Source organism: Vulpes lagopus, chromosome 22 (genome assembly GCF_018345385.1).
Source record: "Vulpes lagopus strain Blue_001 chromosome 22, ASM1834538v1, whole genome shotgun sequence".
Taxonomy (NCBI): Eukaryota; Metazoa; Chordata; class Mammalia; order Carnivora; family Canidae; genus Vulpes; species Vulpes lagopus.
Window position 1 is genome coordinate 8,609,791 of NC_054845.1, and position 24,267 is coordinate 8,634,057.

The window sequence follows — 24,267 nt, forward strand, 5'->3', positions numbered from 1 at the left end:
CATCCACCCACTCCCGCCCTTTCTATGAGAAAGAATGGTATTTTTCTAAAGGGACAGAAATACTGTATGACACAGTAAAGGATAACAACTATTACACGGTCAGAGCTTTACATTCTCTGACCAATATGATCAGTGAATAAAGGAATCTTTGAGTTACATCTCTTAGTTTTTGAGAGAAATACAGTATCAATAAAGGCAAGAGGTTTCCAAGGCCAAGAGTGAAAAGTCAGTGGAGCAAATATCTCACCTGAGGGGTTCGGGAGGAGCTGGGACTGCTAGAGGCTGACGAGACCATGCTCACATTGGGGTTCATGCTCCGCTCTCTCTCGTCCTGGTATATGCGATCCCGCTCCACTTCTGGCAGATTGAGGAAATTCTGCATGGCCCTCAGGTTTACTAAAAGAGACTGAGAGGCTGTCCGAGGGTCTTCTTCCTTACGCAAAATCTCAGACAACAATCCCTGATTAAATGGAAAAAAAAAAAAAAACAAGAAAAAAACAAAAACAGGCCAAGTCATATCTGCAGGTATGTGTATGGTTTCCATCATCTCTCCCCCTCCCCCTTTGTTTAGTGTACCAGCTGGCTGTGATGTCAAGAACCTCAGTCTAATTGCTGAGGGTTCTCCAGCAGGAAGATTTTGTGGGAATGTGCTTGCCTTCCAGGGCTGTGCCTTATTCTGGACTGTTCTATTCTGACACTTTATCATCACTGTAATAATCGTCAGCATACAGAGATGCCAGCTAGCAAGGTAGGCGCTCGGAAGGCTTGTGAAACTGCAGTTACCACCAGGTGCCTCCTACAAGTATTTCAGGAACTGTTAGAACTCTCTCTGCTTGAAACTGGGAACACTTGGCAGTCCTGCTCAGCTTTACAAATCTGCCAAGTTTGGTAAATTTAGTTCCGACATTTAAACAGCATGGGAGATTTACATCGACTTAAAAAAAAAAAAAAAGTTTGGCTGAATTTCTGTGTGACCGGCCACTGTTTTCAATATAGATGTTTCTCATGGTAAAAAAAAAAAAAAAAAAAAAAAAGAGGAAAAGGAAAAAAAGGGGGGGGGGGGAGAAAGACACAAAGCAAATGGCTATAACTTGTGTTAACCCTCTGATGGTCCTGAGGGCACCCAAACCTTTTTTCTGAGATGCCCTTCTGGTGGAAGCTCTAATCCTACCATTGAAAGCAATGGAAATAGAGTCACATCTGGTGAGTGATCAGAGCACACATCAGAGAATGCCATGTATAGGCTCAGATAATTTTTGAATATGTGACTCATCCATATAGAAAGCTTTAAATAGGAAGTTAGTGTTTTCATGTGCTCTGATGGTAGAGAACTCACAAGGAAAAGGAAAATGTTGACGAGTCTAGAGAAAAGTAGTATCTACTCAAGAAAAGGGCTGGAACACGTAAGTACTTTGGGTAAAAGCTAAACCATTTCAATTCTGCACTCTTGTTAGATTATCACACAGAGACATCACTTTACACTTCTGACTCAGGGCATCTCTTCTCAAGGTAGTATGAAACCAGAGTCTGGGATTATCATCCAGGAAGAGCTAATTCTAGCTCTGTTAACCTCTGTGTCTTAGAATACCTAGGGCAACCCAAAATGGTAAAAAGTAGATGCCAAAATTTTTTTTTTTTTTGAGCTGTTGCAGTTTTTTTTTACTTTGATCTCTTTTATAGAAGGTAATAACAATCTGTGGAAAATGCTTTATTGTATCATGCCAGTATACTACAAGGAATATTTCAAAATAATACAAAAGTAAGCCACAGACTTGACTAAGTGAAGATCAACTCATCCAAAAATCACTTTCCTTAATTTTTCATAGTAATTGCCAGAAGTCCAATAAGCTGATTTTTCCAAGAAGGATCATTCTAATAACTTTGAGTGTTCAATCCGTGCAATGGTCCAGTCAGGCTTTACTCCTTGTGTAAACTCCCTCTGAAATTCATAACTTGCACTAAGAAGCTGTTTAGTTTCCACGTTCTGATCCCCCAACTTAACCTGGAATACACTGGCTCCACATTTCCACTGAGAGGAATATTAATGCAAAGAACACACTCAGATTTGTTAAATATAACTTAAATATAAAGAGGTGTTGGATGGAAGAAGAATACACAGTCTCTGGTTGGCCAGAAATCTTCAGGGTAAGGTAGGCAATTTAAAAAAATAAGTAATTACATTATAATGTAGTGAAGCAAATGTCACAAGAATGTGCATCACACAACTATCAGCACTCCAAGGAGGTAATCACCACTTAAAATATCACATAAGGGGATCCCTAGGTGGTTCAGTGGTTTACCGCCTGCCTTCGGCCCGGCGCATGATCCTGGAGTCCCGGGATCGAGTCCCACATCGGGCTCCCTGCATAGAGCCTGCTTCTCCCTCTGCCTGTGTCTCTGCCTCTCTCTGTGTCTTTCATGAATAAATAAATAAAATCTTAAAATAAAATAAAATATCACATAAGACAATTTATAAGAAATCTATGAGTAGTATGCCACATGATAGTTCTGCAACATGGGTGTCATGCTGCTTGGATTAGAGAAGTCTTTGCAAATAAGAATAAAACATGCCATACAATGAAGCTAAAAGAAATGCTAGTAAGTGTCTGTGGGCACGCATGCCCAAAGAAAGAAAACGGTAGAACATGTATGTGAAAATACTATATTGGTAAAATGAATGTAAGAAAATCCAGATTTCTTATCAGGCTTTTAGAAGCAAGAGACATTTGTCTTCCAGAAAATGTTATACAATCTAGGTACAGATTCTCTTTTTGAAATTAAAAGTCAGTTCTGCCTTACGTTATCCTACTTTCCACTTGCATTAAGCAACTTGAAATGTTAATAATGAATTTGTCCTAAAATCTCCAAATTAATATGTATAAAAAGCAAGATGGAAGTGGATTTAAAATCAATACCAATAAGACACTAAGAGTGATGTTTCCTGAGCTTTCTTTAATAACAAACTCTGCACATACAGGATAAGGTGGTCCCCCCCCCCCCATACACACACCCCTTCTCTCCTTTCTTCTCTCTAGCATAAGCAACTTTAGCATTTTAATAACTCTCAGACTACCAAATTTGGAGGGATTTTAGGGTCTGCATGGATATATTCTTTATGCTGGCTACTATAATTATACTTACAGTATCTCAAAGGCAAAATTAGTAAAAGTATTCTTCTGTGAAATTATTTTTCCAAGTGAAGTACATTATAGTAAGGATCTTACATGCAAAAATAGTGTAAGGATCTTACATAACAAAAACTATTGTTCTAATGGACCAGGTTCAAAATAGTAAGTTGTTCATTCCTAATCAATAAAAAAAATTCTTCCAAAGCATAGAGGTCTTTTACTTATCTCTTGTTTGGCTTGGTTGACTTTATTTTTTCCCCACACAGAAATTGTGGAGTTCCTTCCCCTACATTTTTTTACATGTTGGACAAACTTACAGGGAAATGAATCCACCTCTAAGAAAAATCAAGACAAAGCATCTTTGTAAATGACTGCTCATCAGCATCATTTCTGAAGTGAATGAGACACAATGTTTGTATTTTAAGGGGCTGGTGAAATATACTATTGCCTCTGTTTCATTTGCCTAAGTGAAGATAAAGTCTCAAACCAACAAGGTGGCCAGTGCTGCCTCCACGTATTGCCCCAGAGAATGAGAACACTGTTCTCAATTATTTACTTAAAGTCTCATCTGTGTAGCCATAGTCCCAAAGCAGATTCTTTTTACCTCAGACATTTTCAATAACAAGTGGCTAACTGGTGAGCACAAAAAGAGTTTTAGCTGTTTTGTTGAGTCTTTTTCATTTTGGTTATTTATGTGCTCTTCACTATTTAAACTGGAATTTTTAAAAATATGGTCCAAATTCCGCAGGCTCTTACATGTAGAGTGAATTTATTCAGTTAGCTGAAAATCTCATGGGGGGAAAAAATCAGAAGAAAACCTATGGCATAATTTACACGACAGACAACCTTATCTAATTATCAAGATAAGTAAATGTTTATCATATTGAAACTGTCTTGAATAGAATATAAATTAATAATTTATCTCACATAAATATTTCTAAAGCCCTTGCCACTATGTTGTCTGGCATTTTAATTATCAGCCAGCCAGGCAGGAGGTGTCACTTGAACATTCCCATTATGCAGCCCGAGATACAGAGAATGTGCCATGGCACCTGGGCACTGAAAAAAAAGAAAAGTACTTTTATGAATAGAAAGGTCATGAATATTGAGAACGTGAAAATTGAGGGAAATTAATAAATTAACCAGGATATTGCTTATTAAACTTTCATATCAGTAATCATATTAAAACATATTGCAAGTATTGAGTAAAGTGGTCATTAAGAATTTTCCTCATTGTAGGCAACAGAGCCTTCTCAAGGGAAGGATTATAACTATTCCCAGCACGGTGTTAGCTGAGGTTATGTAAGACCAGGAAACATGTTGACTGAAAAGGAATAGAGGGAACATCTGCACAGGGAAGAAAGACACCTTGCACAATAGCTCTTGGGTTATAAGCCACTGAAAAAAGAACAGAGGCAGGCAAAAAGAACCTCAAATTGGCCTTCTCCTTAGCCTTTTAAAGGGGGATTTTGCAAGCTTTATATTATTTCCAGTACCCATAGAGAATATATAACATTGGCAGAAAACTCAATAAAAACAAAATAATTAAAAGCACAAGAGATAATATAATGCCATCTAGCTTGGTTGCTAATATAGGCTATCTCCACAAACAAAAGAAAGAATTTAGGCTAATTTTTAAAATGAAAAATTAATGTACTTATTCTATCTAATATTTTAAATATTTCTTTGGGACAAATGAGATGTCTATAGTTTCTGAATCTGCAATTTCTGATGAGCTTTCTTGTTTACATTATTACAACTTCCATATTTCTTCAACAATTTATATAGTTTGCCCCAAATTGTTAGTGTGTAAAATACATGTTGATACTCAAGAAATGCTTTGGGAAACATTACCATGACTGGCTCTATAAAATTTAGTTCTAACTTTCTGCACTAGCCTTTGAGGCCTTGTCTGAGACGGATGATAAATTGTTTATGATGGGCCCCTTATTCCTTAATAGAGCAAGAAGAGAAATATAACCTGGACTAGGTTCTAGGAACACTGAGCCCAAGCCCCTCAGACCTTCTCAAGGCTTGACAGCAACAGTGGAGGTCACTACTGTCTAGATTTTAACAGACATTCATTCTTCACATCTCCCAGACTTTTGGTAATTCTGTAGGCAATATCTCCCACCGATTACCTAGGGAACCCCCCAAACTCAATGCACCTATTACCAAAAAATGAAAGAAAAGCCTATTAATTCATTTCTTAGTTATGAGGTGGTATGAAGTTCAGAAAGGGATGAAAATATTAAGATGACACATTCTGCTGCCAAGGAGTTCACTATATGATGGTTTATAGAAACACAATGTAAAAGATGACAAGTGTCACAAATTCCAGATAGAATGAATTGCAAGCTGCAGGACTCAGGGAAAACATTTTGGAAAAAGTAGGACTTGACTTGGCTGAGATCTGAAATACACATAGTACATGGATATAGAGATAATGATGAGACCGGCCAAGGGGGGATAGGCAAGTGAGGGACTGGCCAGCATTAAAACATTGTTAGAAAAAGAAAGAGCATGACTTATCCAGGATGCCAAGAGACGTTTCTGTTTCTTTAAAAGCTTAAAAAAAAGGTGCAAAAACTGATAAAGCAGAAGACATTTTGAAGTGAAAAATACTACAGGCCACATTAATATAATTCTGAACTACTGGAGTATATACAAAATAACCAGCAAACATTACCCCCCAAAATGAAGTGATATTAGATAATCTGTTCAGCCTTTTTGTCACCTGCAACAAATTAGGCTTTCAATATGCAAAACATCTTCCTTCCAGAAAAACAAATGATCATGATTCCATTTAATTGTAATTTAATGAGGCATAATTTATTTTTTAAAGTGATATACACCAGGTGTGTACTGAGGAAACTGGCCCAGCAAACCCCAGTGCTCCCTCTTGGAAAAAGCCTCAAGCTAGCTGGAGACTGTTTTCATTTCTGTAAATTACATTTCTGTTTGTGGCAGTTGAAGTGGGAGGTATAAAGGGTAACCTGCAATGTTCATATATTTATTGTAACATATACCTTTGAAGTAACCCAACCAAAAAATACTCATTTATCATACAAGCAAATAGTTTGAAAGTGTTGAGTTCCAGTCTGAGCAAAGATAGATTTTTGAGAACATAAACCCTGTCCCCTAATAATGTATTTTACTTATTGTTGGATGTATTAACAAAGCATGTAAGCTATTTAATGATGATCTTCAGAAATCAATTTACAACTCTTAAAGGATGTATGAGTTGAAACATATGTATTACGTGGTAATGAGTCTGAAAGTATAATTAGTTCATATTTATATATTGCTTTAAACAAATGATGTCATAACCAATCAGCAAGGTTCAAAGACACATATATGTCCCCCATTTTACAGATTAAAATTATAGAGGATGGAAGGTACAAGGGGCCTTATCACGTATCAGCCAACACCTCATCCTGCTCTGAGCACAATCTATCACATACTTTCCTTGAAATACAAACAAACAAAAAACAAAAAAACTCTAGTACCCTCCAAATATACTCTTCACATCTTACTCTTCGTGTCTTCACTCTTCACATTTGCATGCTTATTTTGTTAGCCTTACTTTTCACACAATTCTGAAATGTCTGGTTTCAGCTGATGTGAGAGCCAAAAATTGGTATTCTTTTGTGAAAACCAGGTAGTACCAAATTCCTAGCCTAATCATACAAAGTGAGCTCTTATATCTCAGTGGTTAATGCAGTTATCGAAGGTGTGAAATCAACTGTGGGGCTGTAGAAAGTACTGACATCCCAGCATCTGAAAGCTGACCTAACAGAACTGGCTCTTTCCTAATCTCCAATCTCATTTCCTTTTAGGTGCTCCTGAGAGGCATTTTCCCCTCTGCTCACGAATATAAACAGGTTTCCCTGGGTTCCATATTCATAATCTACACCCCCACTATGAACCTGAAAGCTGAAATTCATCTGTGTAATGCTAAAAATACTCACCCCCCTCTTCACCCCCCAGAGTACTGCTTAGCCATGAAGCCAGAGTACTTAGGCTGATTTGAATAAAAGGTATACAGGGCACAACAATGACAATTTGATTTTTATTATTAAAAATGATGTGTTAAATCCTCAAAGAAAATGTCGTTATTGCATTAGTTTAATAAAACCTCTCTTTATTACAATATTTCTTTATTAGGAAAGACAGTCTATGCATGTAGCATTTTTGTAGGATGGGGGTGGATAGAATTGAGCATCTACAGGGAATTAATGTACTCTGCAAATATAAGTGCATATACAAAAGTAACATTTGCAGACAAATGTTGTTTCTGTAGAAATGTATTCTGTAATGTACTAAAACGTGTGTGTGTGTGTGTGTGTGTGTATATATATATATACATTATATATATGTATATATATATACTGCAGTTGGCAATAGTTTCTCCCTCCTCTGAACTGATATGGCACTAGTTCTATCTCCCATTTATGACACTTAACCATCTTTTACATTGTGCTACTATAAAACCTCTTCTTCCTATCATACAGTAAATTCTTTGGGAGCAGAATCTGTATACTTTGTGCTTAGTGGTTAGTTGCGAATATACAGGCTCTCAGAATGTATCAAATGCATTTTTTTTCATTTTCTGAACACCCAGCAACAGGCCCTGATGCACCACATATGACACTCAAGATCTTTTCATTCAAACTATTATAAACACAAAGATAATGGAAATCAAAATGGTGGGCCATGCAGACTCTAGAACAGATATTTCATGTACCCCAAATCTGCAATTTATTAATTAAAATACTTCCCTCAAAGACAGCCTTCTTTCAAATGTACATAATAAAACTTCACTTGTGCCATCTGACATATCAGAATACAGTAAGCATGCAATACAAAGTGAAGGGGTCCAACAAAAACATTCTTGACACCAAAACCATCCCTCTTAACTGCTTTCCCCTTGTCCAAGCCACTCTTGAGCACATACAATGGGGAACTTAGCAACTTTATTATTTTTATCTACCTACTTAATGCAAAGATAGATGCAATTAGATGTGCAGTTTTTTCTCCTCTTTATCCCTTCCCTTTATGTCTTTAGAAAGTCTTAGGTACTGGAATGGGGAGCTATGCACAATCTAAGTCAAAAGTTTTAAACATATTAGTACCCAAAGCAAAAGCAAATAGAGAATTGAACAGGTTCCCTTTGGAAACCTTTGCCAATGGTGTTCTCAGCTCTGGGCACATACGTGGTATCTACTAACACCTCAAGTACCTGGCACATGACTGCTGCATTCACAAAGCTCTGGGCCCCTGGTTATTTCTAGTTTCTATGTGTATTGTGTGAAACAACTGTTGGCAAACTGCCCCCCAAATTTACTAGCTTTGGCTACTTTGTCAAAACATTGGCAAAAATAGCACTTTCCAAAAACAAAACAAAACAAACCAAAAACATACATTTAGTGAATATTTATATCTCAAATGTATCAAATGCATTTAGATATAAAAAGTAAAGCAGTCTGGTAACATAGGAGTTGACTTTGTCCTAAAACAGTTAAAAAAAACATTATTTTTTTCCTGCTGAAATATTTCTACATTAACTTCAATCACCTCTAAGGTCAAGAACATCTTTTCTCAAACAGTACATGCAACACATCATAGTACTTATTATACCACAATGGGATTACTGGTTTGAAAGCCTGTTTACCCCTTGTACCTACTTGAAGAAGGGATTGTGTCTTCCATCATCTGCTCTATGATAACAAAAGTAATTGAGACTAAAGTGGTTGTGAATGTGAGTTCTGAAGTCAAAATTGCTGGGTTCCAAATTGGGCTTCAATTGGATAAAGATTAATTAATCTCCCTATGGCACAGTTTTCTCACCTGTAAAACTGACTTAATAAGTATATACTTCCCACACAGGATTCCCCAGAGCTTGTAACTGTACCTAATACATGTGTTCAATAAATGTTGTTAGCTTTCATTATAATGCCTACCATAGTCTCTGAATGCTTAAAAAATATTAGTTAAGTGAATGAATTAATAAATACAGAACTAATACCAAAGTACAATTCTTATTTTAAATTTGTAGTTTCAAATTTTCAAGGCCCTCCACTTATAATTTGCTAAACATCTTCCCATACAGAAGGCAGAAAATGTAAAGAATACATTTTAGGAAGCGGAGTAACTAAAATTATTTGGGATAGAGGATAATGTAAAGAAAAATTTAATTAATTATGTTAAGTGGAATGACCATATGGATATCCAGCATGTCACTAAACCAAGATATTCAAAAGTAAACTTTTCTTCCCTAAGTAACTCTGTAGTCATTTAAAAAAAAAAAAAAAAGCCTTAATTTGCATTCTTATTTAAATATGGGTCAGAATTCTTAGCACATGGTAGAAGTATTTCAGTACATCGTAACTATTTTTTTAATAATGAAATGCAATTAAATAGATTGGAAATTACCAGAGTACTTCATACATGGTATAAGTATTATTTGATGAAGACTTTTTTTTCTGCCTTTCATGAAGGACCATAGAAATATATGGATAGATAAAATTACGATGGAAATGAGATGGAGGGCAGCCCAGGTGGCTCAGCGGTTTAGCGCTGCCTTCAGCCCAGGGCCTGATCCTGGAGACCCGGGATCGAGTCTCACGTAGGCTCCCTGCATGGAGCCTGCTTCTCCCTCTGCCTGTATCTCTGCTTCCCTCTCTCTTTCTCTCTCTCTCTCATGAACAAATAAATAAAAATCTTTTTAAAAAAAGGAAATGAGATGGAGCTCCAGATAGACACACATACATATGGCCACATGTGCAAGTATGTGTAATAGCTCATGACGTAAAAAGTTTTTCTCCCTGGGTTTTACAGTAAGAGAATTTGAAAGTAAATGCTGTCATCTACAATGATAATTTTAGGTACAAAACTTGTAGACAGAATGTAAACAACCTCGCAATCTCCAACTGACTTCAAATTGATTCGGTTATATTTTTCTCACCGCATTTCTGGCTTTTACACTTAATTCACTTTATTTGAACAAACATGCACTTAACCCCAGGCCAAATGGTCATCATCTCAATCAATGGCCATGAAAGGAACACCCCTTGTGTATTTTTTTTTATTACTTTAAATAAGCAGTGGTGAAAAAGTATATAAATAATGGGATCTAAAGCTAGTGTTCCTTGTATTCCTTCTATAAAAATTCTACTTTAATTGTAAACATCAGCCAGAATCAGAGGAGACTAGTTAAATATTAAAACAGGCCTTCATACAAAATACAGATCTATACTGAGCCACACTCACTGAAGGTAAAGGAATATCCTTATTGAAGAGAGAGATACCTTATCTGTGTGAAATGAGTTGATCACTCCTTGTCAGAAAATAGTGACAGAAACTTAGAAAACCATCCCCAGAAGCAGCCTTTTTAAGCTGAAATGGAGAAACTGGAATTTTCTAAAATTAATCCATTCTAATTTTTAAGAACTTTGCACACTGGTAAGGGATAGGAACAAGCAGAATGGTGTACTATCATCTTTGTTTTCCTCTGATTCTTTGGTGCCAGTTTTGTGAAGGGGGGGGGGAGTCTTTATATATTCTCCTTCACAAAACTTTCTATTCCAAGTAGATTTGGGAATGAGGAGAGGGTTATATATGTTTGACAGCTACTGAGTCAACCATCTGTCTACCCAGAGCACAAAGCCAGTATCTCCTCCATCCTTTTTGGCTGGAATTGCCCAAAAGGTGCTAATTAATGATAGTTTTTATATGTACAAGAGAAACTGAAGTGAGACCACTAGCTAGAGGCCATCCTTAAGCCATCTAATAACTCTGAGACACTGCTATCCTGATAGATATTAATATTATTATAATCTTCAAATCTATGAATTCAAGCCAGTGGTTCTGAAATGAAAGATTGCCTATTTTATGAAGCAAGCAGGGCCATCTTTTCCTACTTTATTAATTTAATGTTGAAATCAAAAGAGGGTGTATTATTTGCTTCAAAACCCAATAACATGTTCATGGCTGATCTGCAGCATTTCATATTTACAGGCCATCTTTCAGTGGATGGACTTCCTTTTTCTCACAGGTTTCCTTGTCATTTTATAACCAGCTCACTGGACCATGGAGTCAAGACCCCTGGGTTTACATTGTGTTCTATTCCTGTATGACTTGGTGAGCGCCCATATCTCCATCGCATAGTAAAAAATAATGATGGCTGGGACCAAAGGCTGGCCGAGAAATAATTCTGAATATCTTGGGGGTCAAGTTTTCTACAAACGTAAACTGTATGTGTAATTAAATCAAGCCCATCTTTGGCTAACAATATGTATAAATCAAACACAAGACTTTCTTCTCCCCCAAAACTGACTGGTAACGCACGTAAGTTCAGATTTCCAAATATTTTGGTTGCTAAAATGTTCACGTTGTTGCTACATTATCTCTTCCTAACCGTGCCACTTCAAAATATAATGTTTAGCAAGTCTTTAGACATTTTTAGCCTTAATAACATAGGTGTAAATACTAGATACATGGTGCCAATAAAGCATAAAAGTAAAATCCATGTCATTTCATACAGACATGTACATTTCTAGCCCTTGACCTTACTGCCAACTCTCCTGATACATCATTCAATCTAATTTTCCAATCTGTTGAAAACATTCTCCAGTTGCTGAGTCACTTCATAAAACTGCATTTATGACCCTGGCCTTAAGTTTCTTAAAATGATGTGGCTTTGATGAGTAAACAGCAGATTCTTTGCAAAGTCTCATAAAAAATAAAAAGTAGTCAAATAAGGACAGGTCAAGCAAATGATTTCCCAAAGGAATTGTGAAATTTCTAAAATCCTTTTCTCTGTCAGATAAGACGATGACGAACAACTTTCTCAAGCAAGGTGTCTGACGAAAAGGTTGCAAATTGTGTAAGTTGGTGACTTTTGCATCAAACTGAAGAAGGAGCAAGATACCAAATTAGAGGCCTACTGTTACAGAATAGCACATTTTGTGAAGCACATCTGTGCTTCACTGAAAACATGTTTCCAAGAATTGGCTCAGGAGAACTACCTGAAACAGAAAATGGACCTGAACTTTCTGAGTTATGATGTAATCCACTAGAGGAAAAAGAAAAATAATTCTTTTATATAAATAATGAATGTGGCAAAAGTTCATTTTCAAACTGTAGAAACTTCTTATTGCTGATTCCTTGTGTAAGAGTGTTTCCTGAACCCTATCATCAAGATAAGGGGATGGTGGTGCAGAGAGCGGACGTGGATCACACCTAATTTCCCTTTTCTGGCATTCCAATGCTCCCATTCACACGTGGCAGGGCATCCGTTCCAATGGATTTAGCCTAGTTTGGATCAAAGCTTCCTCTACTTCATTTAACAGATTTGCTCAGCTGGAAGGTCTCAGAGGAGAAACAATGTTAGTAAATGGGGGATTTCTGAACATATGAATATGTAGGTCGTTGGATTTTTAAATAAATTAGAGAATAGTTTATCTATTAAGGAAGATTCACCGTACATATTTTATGAAACCATCCTTATTATAGGTCAGTGGGCATCCCACAACCATTCCTTGCTAATATTAAGACTTTTAAGATACTATCATACTTGTGACTTTTCAGTGTCACAAGCCTCTGATTTTTTTAAGTCCATCAAGTGACATGGGACAAAAGAATACTAGTGGTTAGAATTCATAATCAAACTGTCAAAAAGCATAGATGTAAACACTGCAAATAGGCAAGCAACTTATTTAATGTCCACAGGCCTAGTAAGTGAAAGTATGTCAACGCTAAATAAATTCAGGATATAAGCAAGAGAAAATAAATTGCAAAAGAAATGAAGGTAAAAATCTTAAAAAAAAAAAAAAAAACGGAAAGAAGAAAGGAGGGAGAGAAGGAGGGAAGGGGGAAGAAAGAAAAGAAAAAAGAAACTAGACAGGGCACTGGTCCTGTTATTTCTTGAAATTATTAGTCCTACAAACACCCTGACAGAGCCCTGGAGACAGCGCAGGGCAAAGGAGCAAAGCGACTCTGAAACTCACATGAATTACATAATTCACTTTTCAGACTCAGGGAAGATGGTTTTCATTTAAGTCAGGTTTGGAAGATCTCACAGAGCTTCAAATTCATTGTCCGCTTCTGTCTCATTCCCTTTTTCTTTCATTTTCTCTCCCTTACATTTGCTATCCATAAGTAAATCCAGACAATGTCACTATCAGTCCATTGAATTCAAACTGGATAACATTTTCAAGAGAAAGTAGTACAGTAAAAAAATATCTAGACTATTCCCATAGTGACATCTTACTTTAGATTTGGAAGGTAGTAGGCATAAAATTGAAGGTAAGTTTTACTCCCTGTACTATCCCATGATATAACCAAGAGCCACTTTAGACCAGCAGTGGCACTGATCTATCATTTGAGACGAAAAGCACATCCTGAGATAAAAGATTCCTGTGTAAGTGATTTATTAAGGAGGTGCTTTTGAGGGAAACTGGTGAGGAAGTGGGGGAGGCAGGGCAGGGAAGGGAAGAAGCCCAAGCAGTCCCTGCCTTAGCCTCATCTGCAGAGAGCTTTGGAGTAGGAGTCACACTTCAGAGCTGTCCCTGCTACTGGAGGCAGGGGAGCTGGGCTTTCAGCCTCCTGTCCCTATCAGACATTGGTTAAGTATTTCCAGCTCTCTGCCAGTGTGAATAAAGCAAAACCCACTAGCCTGAGGAAAGTCCTTTGAATGAAAAGCTGACTAGCAGTTGCTAGCTTCTAGAAGTAAAAGTAGGGGGAGGAAGGGGTGAGAGAGAATTAGAACACCAAAAACAGACCAGGCATGTTATCTCCTTCAGAATATATTGTGTGTAAGGTCATAATGACAAAAACAGGCTGCTATCATCCTGATGGCACAGATGGGATAGGACATTCTGCTATGCCCTGTACCTAGAACATTATTCTCGTGCCCATGCTAAAGATTTGATATTCTAGCATTGCATGATCTCAAGACACACTGATTAACATAAAAGTGTATTAAAAGTAAGCTCCTGGAAATATGGCTCTATTCCCTCAATTGCGTTATTTTGTGTCACCAAATGATATGCTTACAGTGGCAAAGGATCAGAAATACAAAGTAATTAATAGTTTCTCTTTAGAGAAGTGGCATTTTCAAATGCTGCTTATTATGAATTTGAGTTGTTCATCTGGAAGTTTTAAACACCACAAACTAGGCTGATGCCCTTTTTTATTTTCAGTTTTAGCTTCATTTATGAATATTATACACGTGATTTTGTCCTATACACACACCCTCCCTCCCTAATTACTAGTTGTTACTGGTCCAATCATCAAGCACAAATCCAGGAACACAAACTTTAGGGTGACAAATCAAGTTGCTTTTTATTGAATTTGATAATAAATGAATAATAGAGATCATAAAGAGACTCAATCAGTTACATATCTGCCTTCAGCTCAGGTCATGATCTCGGGGTCCTGGAATCAAGCCGCCTCAGCCGGGCTCCCTGCTCAGCAGCGAGTCTGCTTCTCCTTCTGCCTCTACCCCCCCCCACCCCCCGCCGTGTGTGGGTGCGTGCACACACTGTCTCTCTCTCGGTCTCAAATAAATAAACAAAATCTTTAAAAAAAATTCAGTGGACTGAAGTATGTTACATATCAATAAAGCAACTAAGTACAAGATTGATACTGGCTTTAGGTACCCATCAAAAATAAGTAGTCCTAATCCTTCTTGCTTTGAGGGAAAAAAAAAATGTTGATTCTTTTCTATCCAAAGATTAACAATTCATTTATGTTATTATCTATAAAGTTAATTTTTGTTTATTATAGCTGGCAAATCACTGTATCACCCATAAATGTCTGATTCCACTCAAAAAAGCCTAACATTTGGAAAATCCATGGTTGGTTTCATGGGGCATAGTACACCATATTTTCCATTTAATGATTCTGCTGGTGAAACCCAGCTGTCCAACCCTGCTGTTAGTGACTACAGTATATACAGCAAAAACAATCTGCCTGCTGACCTCCGGCTTAAGTTCAAACTATGTCATTCTGTCAATACCATCTACCTTGATTAGGTTGGGCTTTATACACAACAGGTTATGATCCCAGAGGGATGAAAAGCTTTCCCAAATTAAAAGCAGAATTTTAAAAGGAAATACTCATACATTCCTATGCAGTTTCCATTTGATATCCTCAAGGCTGGCCCATGAACTCAAACTCATGTTGATTGAAAGTGAATGTTCCTTTCTGGGTGTAGCCATCTTACAAATTTAATGGCAGGAGGAAAATAATAAAATGTGTTCCATGCTTCAATTAGACCTTTTATAACTTGGCACTTGAACGATGGCAATGCCAAAGAAAAATCATTAATCCATAAAAATAGACAAAAAGGATTGTGCAGGAGAAGACAGACCTCCAGGATCCTAGGGCCATGGCCCAGCATTCCCTCACACTAACATGGTCTGTCTTTTGTCTGGCCTCTCTGTGAGTCCTCTCTAAGGCTTCATGCTATTTGGATAAAATGTATATTGTATTTGATTCTAAAATCCAACCATGCTTTCAATTTTATCCTTAGCCAAAGGAACTATATATATATAACCAGGCAATAAAATGTTGGCTAGCTATGAAATGCCTATTCATGCACATGGATGATAGATGAAAGAAAACACACACATACAACTGCAAAATAAAGGCTAAAAGATGCATCCTTCCACTTTGCATGTAGCGGGAACATGCAGTAGACTTGCTCCAAAGGACCAGAGTTTTTCATAACCCTAGTTCATATATCTGTGGGCACACAAATGCTGCTTGAGTGCCCTGAGTCCAAAAAGAAGTCACAGAGTGATATCCGGAACGTGTGCAGACCTCTGTGAATCTTCAAACTCACTTTTAAATGATGTAAACTGAGTCTGTCAATAATAGAATATAAAAATTAGCTAAGAGTCAAAGGAGCAAGAGATTTCACCCTGTTGGTCTCCTGCCATACCTAATCTGTCAGCACTAAACCTCAAACAATCCCCCATGCTTCTTCCCTGCTCCCACACCCCTGGTTCCGGCATTCCTGAAGACTGTTCCCAAACCACAGTGCTTGGTTCCATCCCTAGTTCACGCCTGTTAACTTCAGCTGAGATCCCAAACTACTTCACAATTCCTTCTATCTCAGATTGACTTCCTACCCCATTCAAACTGTCAACACATTTCTGGCCTCCTTTTCAACACCAAATTCTGGAAAGAGGAATTTGCAGCTCCTGCTTCTATATTCTCAATAGTTTGTCACTCCTTAATTCCTAAGTTCTGGCTCCTGCCTTCTCCAGTCTAATGAAATTATACTCTTAGTTTGCCAAAGGTCTCTCCCAACCAATCACTAAATTTCATGGCGTAGTTTCAAGCTTCTTGCTCCCAGGCATCTTAGTTTTGCACACATGGACACATCTCCTTCTGGAAACTCTCTACTCGTGTTCTCTGTACTCTCACTACTGCCTCCCTTTTCTTCCATCTCCACCTGCTCCCATCTCTACTGGCATTTCTTCTGTCTCTTCTCCTGCTGAGAGCAGTGGTAATGGTTTTTCCCTCTCCTTCCCCCAACTCTTTAGATCCTTTCTTTAACTATTTTCTAACCCTGAAAACTTTTTTTAGCACCAGACTTGTATTTTCAATGGCTCTGCATACCTTCACTTAAGAAATCTCCCAGCACTGCAGAGTCACAACAGCCTAATCCAAAATAATCACTTTAACCTTACTCCAACCAGTCAGTTCTCCTTGATACTCTAAATAACTACAGATGTACTCTTACCCACAAGGCTCAAATCTCGGCATTATATTTACTCTCATCCATTCAAGTGTTTACACTTTCCGTCAACTTTACCTCCATGGTGCTTCTCTACTCTGCGCCCTCTACTCCACCACCACCACAGCCTAGTTCAAAACTTCTACACATTCTAGCTGGACACCAATGGCTGCTCTCTAAATGACATTCCTACCCTCTTGCTAACATGAAGTGGGGGGGCGGGATTTTCCTAAGAACCAATTCTGACTATTGGATCATAGCATATTCCTACGTAAGACCTTCAAAGTGGCTTCCAGGGCCTATTAAAGTTCAAAGGTCCTAGCAGGGCCCTAAGACCTTTTTTGGACTATTTCCTCCCTTTCAAGTTTTATTATCTAGCTTTGCTATCAACTACCAACTATTCCCGCACTTGCCTAACTCAGCACTTTTCTCATTAATTCCTTTGGCCAAAAATACCTTTCTTCTCCATCTTTGCCTATTCAATTCTACTTATCTTTCAAGGCCTAACTCCCCAGCAACTTAATATTCAAGTCAAGTGTTTACATATGTGCTGGCCCATGATCTTGTTCATCATTGCATCTGCAGAGAGCTTAGCTTCCTGCCTTGCATTTAGTAATGTGGCCAAACTTAAACCTACTGTCCTCTTAAAGACCCTATATTCATCCTACTGTAAGTATTTCTTATCCCCAGCTCCTCACGGAGCTCCAATCCACTAAAACCATGGTTATTCTCTCACACTATCCACCTTACTTCTCATTTTACTTTCGTTATATGAATACATTTGTTTTAACTACCATATCATTAGCTCCTTGAGATTAGCACTTTTATCTTTTTGTTACTCCTATAAGCACTAGATTAGCTGTTATGAAAGTATGGTTCCCAGTCTAGAAGCATCAGAATCACCTGGAACCTTGTTACAAATGCACATTTCTAGGTCACAACCCAGACTATGGAATCAAAAACTCTGAGATGAGGGCCTCAATAAGACAAGATCTACATCAATAAATTGTTTATCTTCTTATCATTTAGTATTATATTGGCATGCAATTACCCCAAAACATTAAAAAATGAGTAAGCTAACTACTACCAATTTATCCATAACTTAAATCTAACTTCTATATATTCAAAGATTTCTAAAAAAAAAAAAAATCATAGACATTATGACATACAATGAAACTCTTCATAAAGTTCAAAAACAAGATAAATAATAGATTATACATGGATAAATAGTTTTAGAACTATTTTTTAAAAAACAAGTGAATGATAACCACAAAATTCAAGATTAGGGTTATACTTGGGGAAAAGCAGATAGAGAAGATGGGAGAAGAGAAGAACACACAGGCTCAAGTCATTGGTAACATTTGGGGTCCTGAGCTGGGTGGTAGGTTCACAGATGTTCATTACCTTACTGGAATTAATTAATTATGGCTATATATGGATCATTGATGACAGTATTTCCAGAAATAAGGATTATTAGTTAATTCTGTATGCTCTGAGAGTCATAAAAATTCTTTAAAGGAATAAAAAAGATGTCACAATTCTGTCCTTAATATTATTCTAAACCACTAATTATCATGTTCAATGCTAATCATACCTGTGTGCGGTTGAATGCCACTCTTGCAAAGACAGCTTGGGACACACTGGCCCTCTTCAGCTCATCTCTGACTTGCTGGTAGATATCTGGAGAGACTTCTACAGAAGAGTTGGTTGGCTCTGGCTTGACTGCTCTGGGAATGGGCGGATGGTTCAGGAACTGCTGGTTGATGGCTTGAGGGTGCTGGTGAGCCAGGAGGCGGCTAACAGCAATCTGTTGGTTTATCAGATGGGCCATGGCAATTTGTTGCCTAACAAGTTGTGGACTGAGCTGGGGAGAAAGAAGACCAGGGCTCATGATGGGCTGTAATGCGGGCACTTGGTTTCGGATTGGAGTACTGTGGTGGATTTGGCTATGAGGAGACTGTTCGTTGGTTTTCCCCAAGGATGCCAGCTGGTTCATATTTGGTAAATGCATTGGACGCTGGCCCAGAACACAATAGTCTGAAAGGTTTTCTCGTTCCACTCTTTCCACTGTTAAGAGATAAAAATGATAATTCATCATTATTTTCATTGGCATAATTTGTTGCTAATATATGTAGTACTGAATTATCATATTTTTGGTATATTAATGACATAAGGTTTTTTCCTACAAAGTTGGAAGCCCCAGAGTAAAAGTAAAACTACAAAATGTTACAACTCAATTTTTTATAGGTAATATGAAAGTAATAATATTTACTACTTCATTTTTCTTAAATTCTTAAAGGTTGGGATTTTATTGAATAACCAAGACAGAAACCACTAAGCATGATAAATTCTAAATCCTCTCATACTCCCAAGCTCTCTCATCTCCCTCATCACCCTCTGTTATAAAAACACCAGCTGTTCTCATCTTCTGTAGTTTGTGGTTAATGGTGTAGTTCATGGTTATCAGGAAATGACAAGGACAACATCTCCTGCCAAATTAACTGCTACCTCCTAACAAAAATCTCACACAATAAGTATTATACAACTATGGGAACAATCATAGAAAATGTGTACCATGTAGCATATCTTTTATCTACTCACCTGTTATCTTTGTTATCAGACTATTTCTTTAAGAAATGGAAAAGTTAATAATTGCGATGTGCACTAGGATAAGAAAAAAAAAATCTCACAATACGAAAAATATTGCCTTGACTTTCCATTAAATAAGATGCCTCTCCCCTAGATATCTACCTTATTACATTTTACTGTACTTTACTAGTAAAGATTTTTTTTTAAGATTTTATTTATTTATTCATGATAGTCACAGAGAGAGAGAGAGAGAGAGAGGCAGAGACACAGGCAGAGGGAGAAGCAGGCTCCATGCAGGGAGCTCGATGTGGGATTCGATCCTAGGTCTCCAGGATTGCGCCCCGGGCCAAAGGCAGGCGCCAAACCGCTGCGCCACCCAGGGATCCCTACTAGTAAAGATTTAAGGACTAGCCTTGGCAGAGGAAAAAGAAAGTATCATATACGTTCAAACATAAGGAGAAATTTTTACCTCCTCCAAGAATATTTCCCAGAAAAGAGTAAATCACCTCAGAGTCAAATCCTTATCTAAATCTCTGTATCATGTTATGATGTAAAACAATGGTTGCTTTGGAGAAAACATGTTAGGCTGAAACAACCACTATTATTCCTAGTTTTAAGCCCTTACAGATGTAATTTAACAAAATATGGGCTTTTAAAAAAGAATTATTTACTTATCTGTGGGGCAGGGGGAGTAGCAAGAGAGAGAGAGAGAAAGAGAATCTTAAGCAAACTCTGAGTGAGTGCAGAGTCCGATGCTGGATGCTGGGCTTGATCTCATGACCCTGAGATCATGACCTGAGCTGAAATCAAAAGTAGGACACTTAACCAACTGAGCCACCCAGGTGCTCCAACAAAATCTGTTTTTTAAAGCAAAAATTCCAAACAGACTTAGTAATTATTTCTTAAAATTGCAAATGTTGTATATGTTCATGCAAAAGCCTATTAAAATAACTTTAAAGATCAAGAGATCAAAAGTAGTCACCCATATGACAAATTTTAAAAATAACTGTCCCACTATTATGCAAATGATGCTGTAGTTTGGCACAAGGTTTACAATGGCAGGATCATATTTGTAACAGAAAAGTTTGAAGTCTCAAAAAAAAAACTTAAGCAGAAACAGTGTGTCCTAGAAAACTGGGTTAAGTGACTCCAAATACAGGGTTTTATAATGCAAAGACACAAGTGCCAAATCATACGTGAGGAATTTTGATAAAATCAATCAAAAGAACTTTAAAAGTGGAGAAAAATAGCATTTCTAATTAACATTTTATGTAATATGTGATATTAAAATATATACATGGAAGTTAATTCATTGTTAATTAAAATGTAAGTAAATATTTGACCATTTTATCCATATGTCTTATAGTTTTATATATTTCTCACTGGGAAAATAGATAAACATTAGTGTCCTGGGATCACTTTATATTCAGACATATCTAGTATTTCTGCTTTGCTTAGAAAACAAAATGAATGCTTAACTTTCCCATGAACCCCCAAATAAGTTTACCTCAGATTTCTTGAAAGGCTCAATTTCTAACTTAATCCTTTCAATGTAATTCATTTAGTTGTATTTACCTTTCTTTCACAAGGTTCAAGGAGAGCAAATTATTTTAATCTTATCCTCTCAATGCAAACATTTTTCAGTCATTGTATTAATCAAATTTAAGGTATACAATCTTACAATCACACCAAGCAAATGGAGAGCCTTCAAAAGGCTACATAACACAGTTTCAATACAACAGGAATGACTATTATGATTCCCCGACTGAGAGAAGTAGAGGAGCTGCATGCTGCATCTGGAGTAAAGTTGTACTTTATAGACAGGAATACTTGGCACTTACTAGACACTTGGTCCACTTTTATTTGTTTAATTCCTTTTTAATTCAGCCAAAATAAAAGCATATTCAAACACTTAAGACATAAAAGTTTTATCCATTTCTTTTTCTACTTAAAAAAATATAGAACCATCTTTTTATAGCATGCATCCTTTGATTAAAAGCTAATTTTCCAAAATGTTGGTATTTTCATTTTTCAGTGGTTTTACTATACTTTGAGTGAGTCATTTCCTTGAAATACTTCCTTGAAATAGGGCACCTGGGTGGCTCAATCGGTTAAGTATCTGCCTTCAGCTCAGGTCATGATCTCAGGGTCCTGGGATTAAGCCCTGCATCGGGCTCCCTGCTCACCAGGGAGTCTGTTTTTCCCCCTGCCCCCCAAATAAATCTTTAAAAAAAGAAATGTATCTAAATCACATCATTAATAAAGATTTCTATTCATAGATCTAGTCATAATTTTGCACACAATTAAGCATTAACGTCAGAGCTCCAAGAAATCTGTATGAATTGGTGCAGTAAGAATCAGAATAAGATCACTCCATATTCCTTTAAGATTTATACATAGTATGTTCTTAGTTCTCAGACCCTTATAAATTCATATACTTAAAAATAGGGGCTGTGGAAGCATCCTTAAGAACATATAGTAACACCAAGAAGTACTAACTACTTAGAAAGCCATAATGAAGGAATTGCAAAGGCAAATGCCAGACCTCTAGGAAGAGAGCAAAAGCCAGCAAAACCAGCTGAAGAGATAGGAGAGTAAGAGAAAGCCTGCCAGCCCAAAAGAAGCAGCCACTACCTTGCCTCGGCCAGGCTGTTTCTTTCTCATATTGTCATTTCTTCAGATGTTTTTTCAAGAAAATGGAAAATCTGGATTATTATATGATAGTACCAGTTTTTCAAGTATTGGCAACTAATTCCATTTGCAAAACACAACAAACACCACAAACAAAACATATCTGAAAACCAGATACTGTGTATAGGCTATCTATAGGACTAAAGATATCCCTTAAGTTGTTAAAGAAGAAAATATTCAACAATTTTCTTTAAAGATGGTTAAGGCAGACCTTATCCGGGACCATCGCAATAGGTATAGAGACCCCTGTAATGGGATTTTATGGTTGGGGGAGAGATTGTACTCAACTCCAGATACAACATGAATTCATGGGAATTTACAGCCAAAGAGCAAGGTAGGGGTCGGTATGATTTTCCACTAATCACTAAGAGGAAACATCGGGCCCAGGTCGGGGCGGGGGCGGGGTGGTGTCTGGCTACCTGACCTAACAGGATTCTTTGCTGAAGACAGGACAGAGTGATCAAACATCACCTGGGGGGATGGTGGAAGTTGAAGAACCTAATCGGATAATTGAGGGGCGATCAGATATGGTGGCAGCGGTGGGGGGGGGGGGGGGCTGTTCAGGTTAATTGACTGAGTTTTACAAGAAGTGCAGAGATGAACCATGGAGAAAATTTAGAAGCCTGACTAAAGTTTGGTCAAATGAAGATTCTTTGTCACTGTTTTTCAGTGCCTGACAGCTCTACCAATAAAAGCCAAATTCTTGACTTCCTAAAAATGAAGAAAGAAAAAAATCATCATCCTGACTTTTAAGAATGCCTAAAAATCAAATGCTCATAAATAGGCTGCATTTCCACCAACCAAAGCAGTACATGGTTTCAGTAACAATTTGAACAGATTTTGCCAAACTTGAAAATCTTTTTCCTTTTTTTTTCTGCTACCACTCTCATAATGATATCAGAATAATAGTTTAGACTCTAAAGTCACAGCAGGTAAAAGACAAATGCTTTTAAAAAGAGAGAGAGAGAGAGAGAGAGAGAGAAGCATCACAGTGTACTAGACTCCATCTAAAAATTGAGCTTGTATGTTCATTATTTCTTTTTTCTTTTCTTTCTTTCCTTCTTTCTCCCCTTCCTACTTCTCTTTCTTTCTTTGTAAATTCATTTGAAAGTGATCAAAATGGCTGAAATGTAGACCTAACAGTAGTGCCTGATATTGTGTTTTGCTTTTTCATTCTAACAGAAAACGTAATAGTAAGTCTGTCTTAAACTAAATCAAATCCAAAGACCACACCTTGACTCTGAGAATCCAGCAATATTCAGCCATGAAAAAGAAATCCTGAAAAAAGTGAAGAATATATGGTAGCCCTACCTCTAATGATGAAAGCAATGGTCATATTCACAACCAAAAAAATCTTAATAAAGCCAAAATGCTTACTTATCAAAGAGACATAAAAAACATAATTTCCAGGGCTTTGAATCAGAGCTACAATTTAATTCACAATGAATTTGATTCTACTGTTGATAAAGTCCTGAAGGCGACTTGTGGGGTTGGGAAGGAATGATGTCTCCAGCTTCAAGTTCAAGTTTCCAAATGGGATGTGGTTTAAGGAACCATCAGGACAAGTGGGGCTGAAATATTTTTATGCCTAGTAGCTGAGGCTTTCTGTAGCTTTTCTAAGGTCTGGGAAAGGATCTTAGTCCAGGGGACTTGCAGGTGAGTTCAGATCTGGAGTCTACTCATGTTTCTGAGGAACTCAAGAGGTCTAGGCTATCTTACAGATTCCTCTGAACTTTCCGGGAATGAGTGAAAACTTCAGGAAATGGGAAACTATTATTTAACCACTCTCTGAGCTTCTGAAATTGTATTTAACTCTAAAGTAAGAGAGGCCTTTGTACCCCTGCTTTAGAATTGCAGGGGGCTCCTAAAGCCTTCGTGAGTTCACAGAGCACCCTATGACCATTAGCTATTTAGTGGCCATGATTGCTGGTTATGGTTGGTTGCTCATAGACAAGAAAGTCACACTCCTCCCCAGGGATCAATCTGCATATAATTAAAAGATATTTGGTGCAAAAATCTCATTTTATTTCAGGCAATTTTACAGTACATCCAGGAAGTCAAGTATTTATCTTAATTATCACAAATTCCTGCTATATACTTATATGCATA

The 24,267-nt window shown here is 37.3% G+C and overlaps 1 protein-coding gene across 3 annotated transcripts in view; it reads right to left on the reverse strand.

Annotated features, from left to right (window-relative positions):
- The window catches only part of SATB2 (SATB homeobox 2), a 191,459-nt gene that overhangs the window by 56,554 nt on the left and 110,638 nt on the right, over nucleotides 1-24,267 (reverse strand). For all 3 annotated transcript variants that reach the window (XM_041737694.1, XM_041737693.1, XM_041737695.1), the window contains 2 exons: nucleotides 18,473-18,945; nucleotides 248-460 (listed from right to left, as the gene is read on the reverse strand). In XM_041737694.1, the coding sequence (XP_041593628.1) occupies nucleotides 248-460; nucleotides 18,473-18,945 (686 nt within the window). The remainder of the gene's footprint in view (nucleotides 1-247; nucleotides 461-18,472; nucleotides 18,946-24,267) is intronic.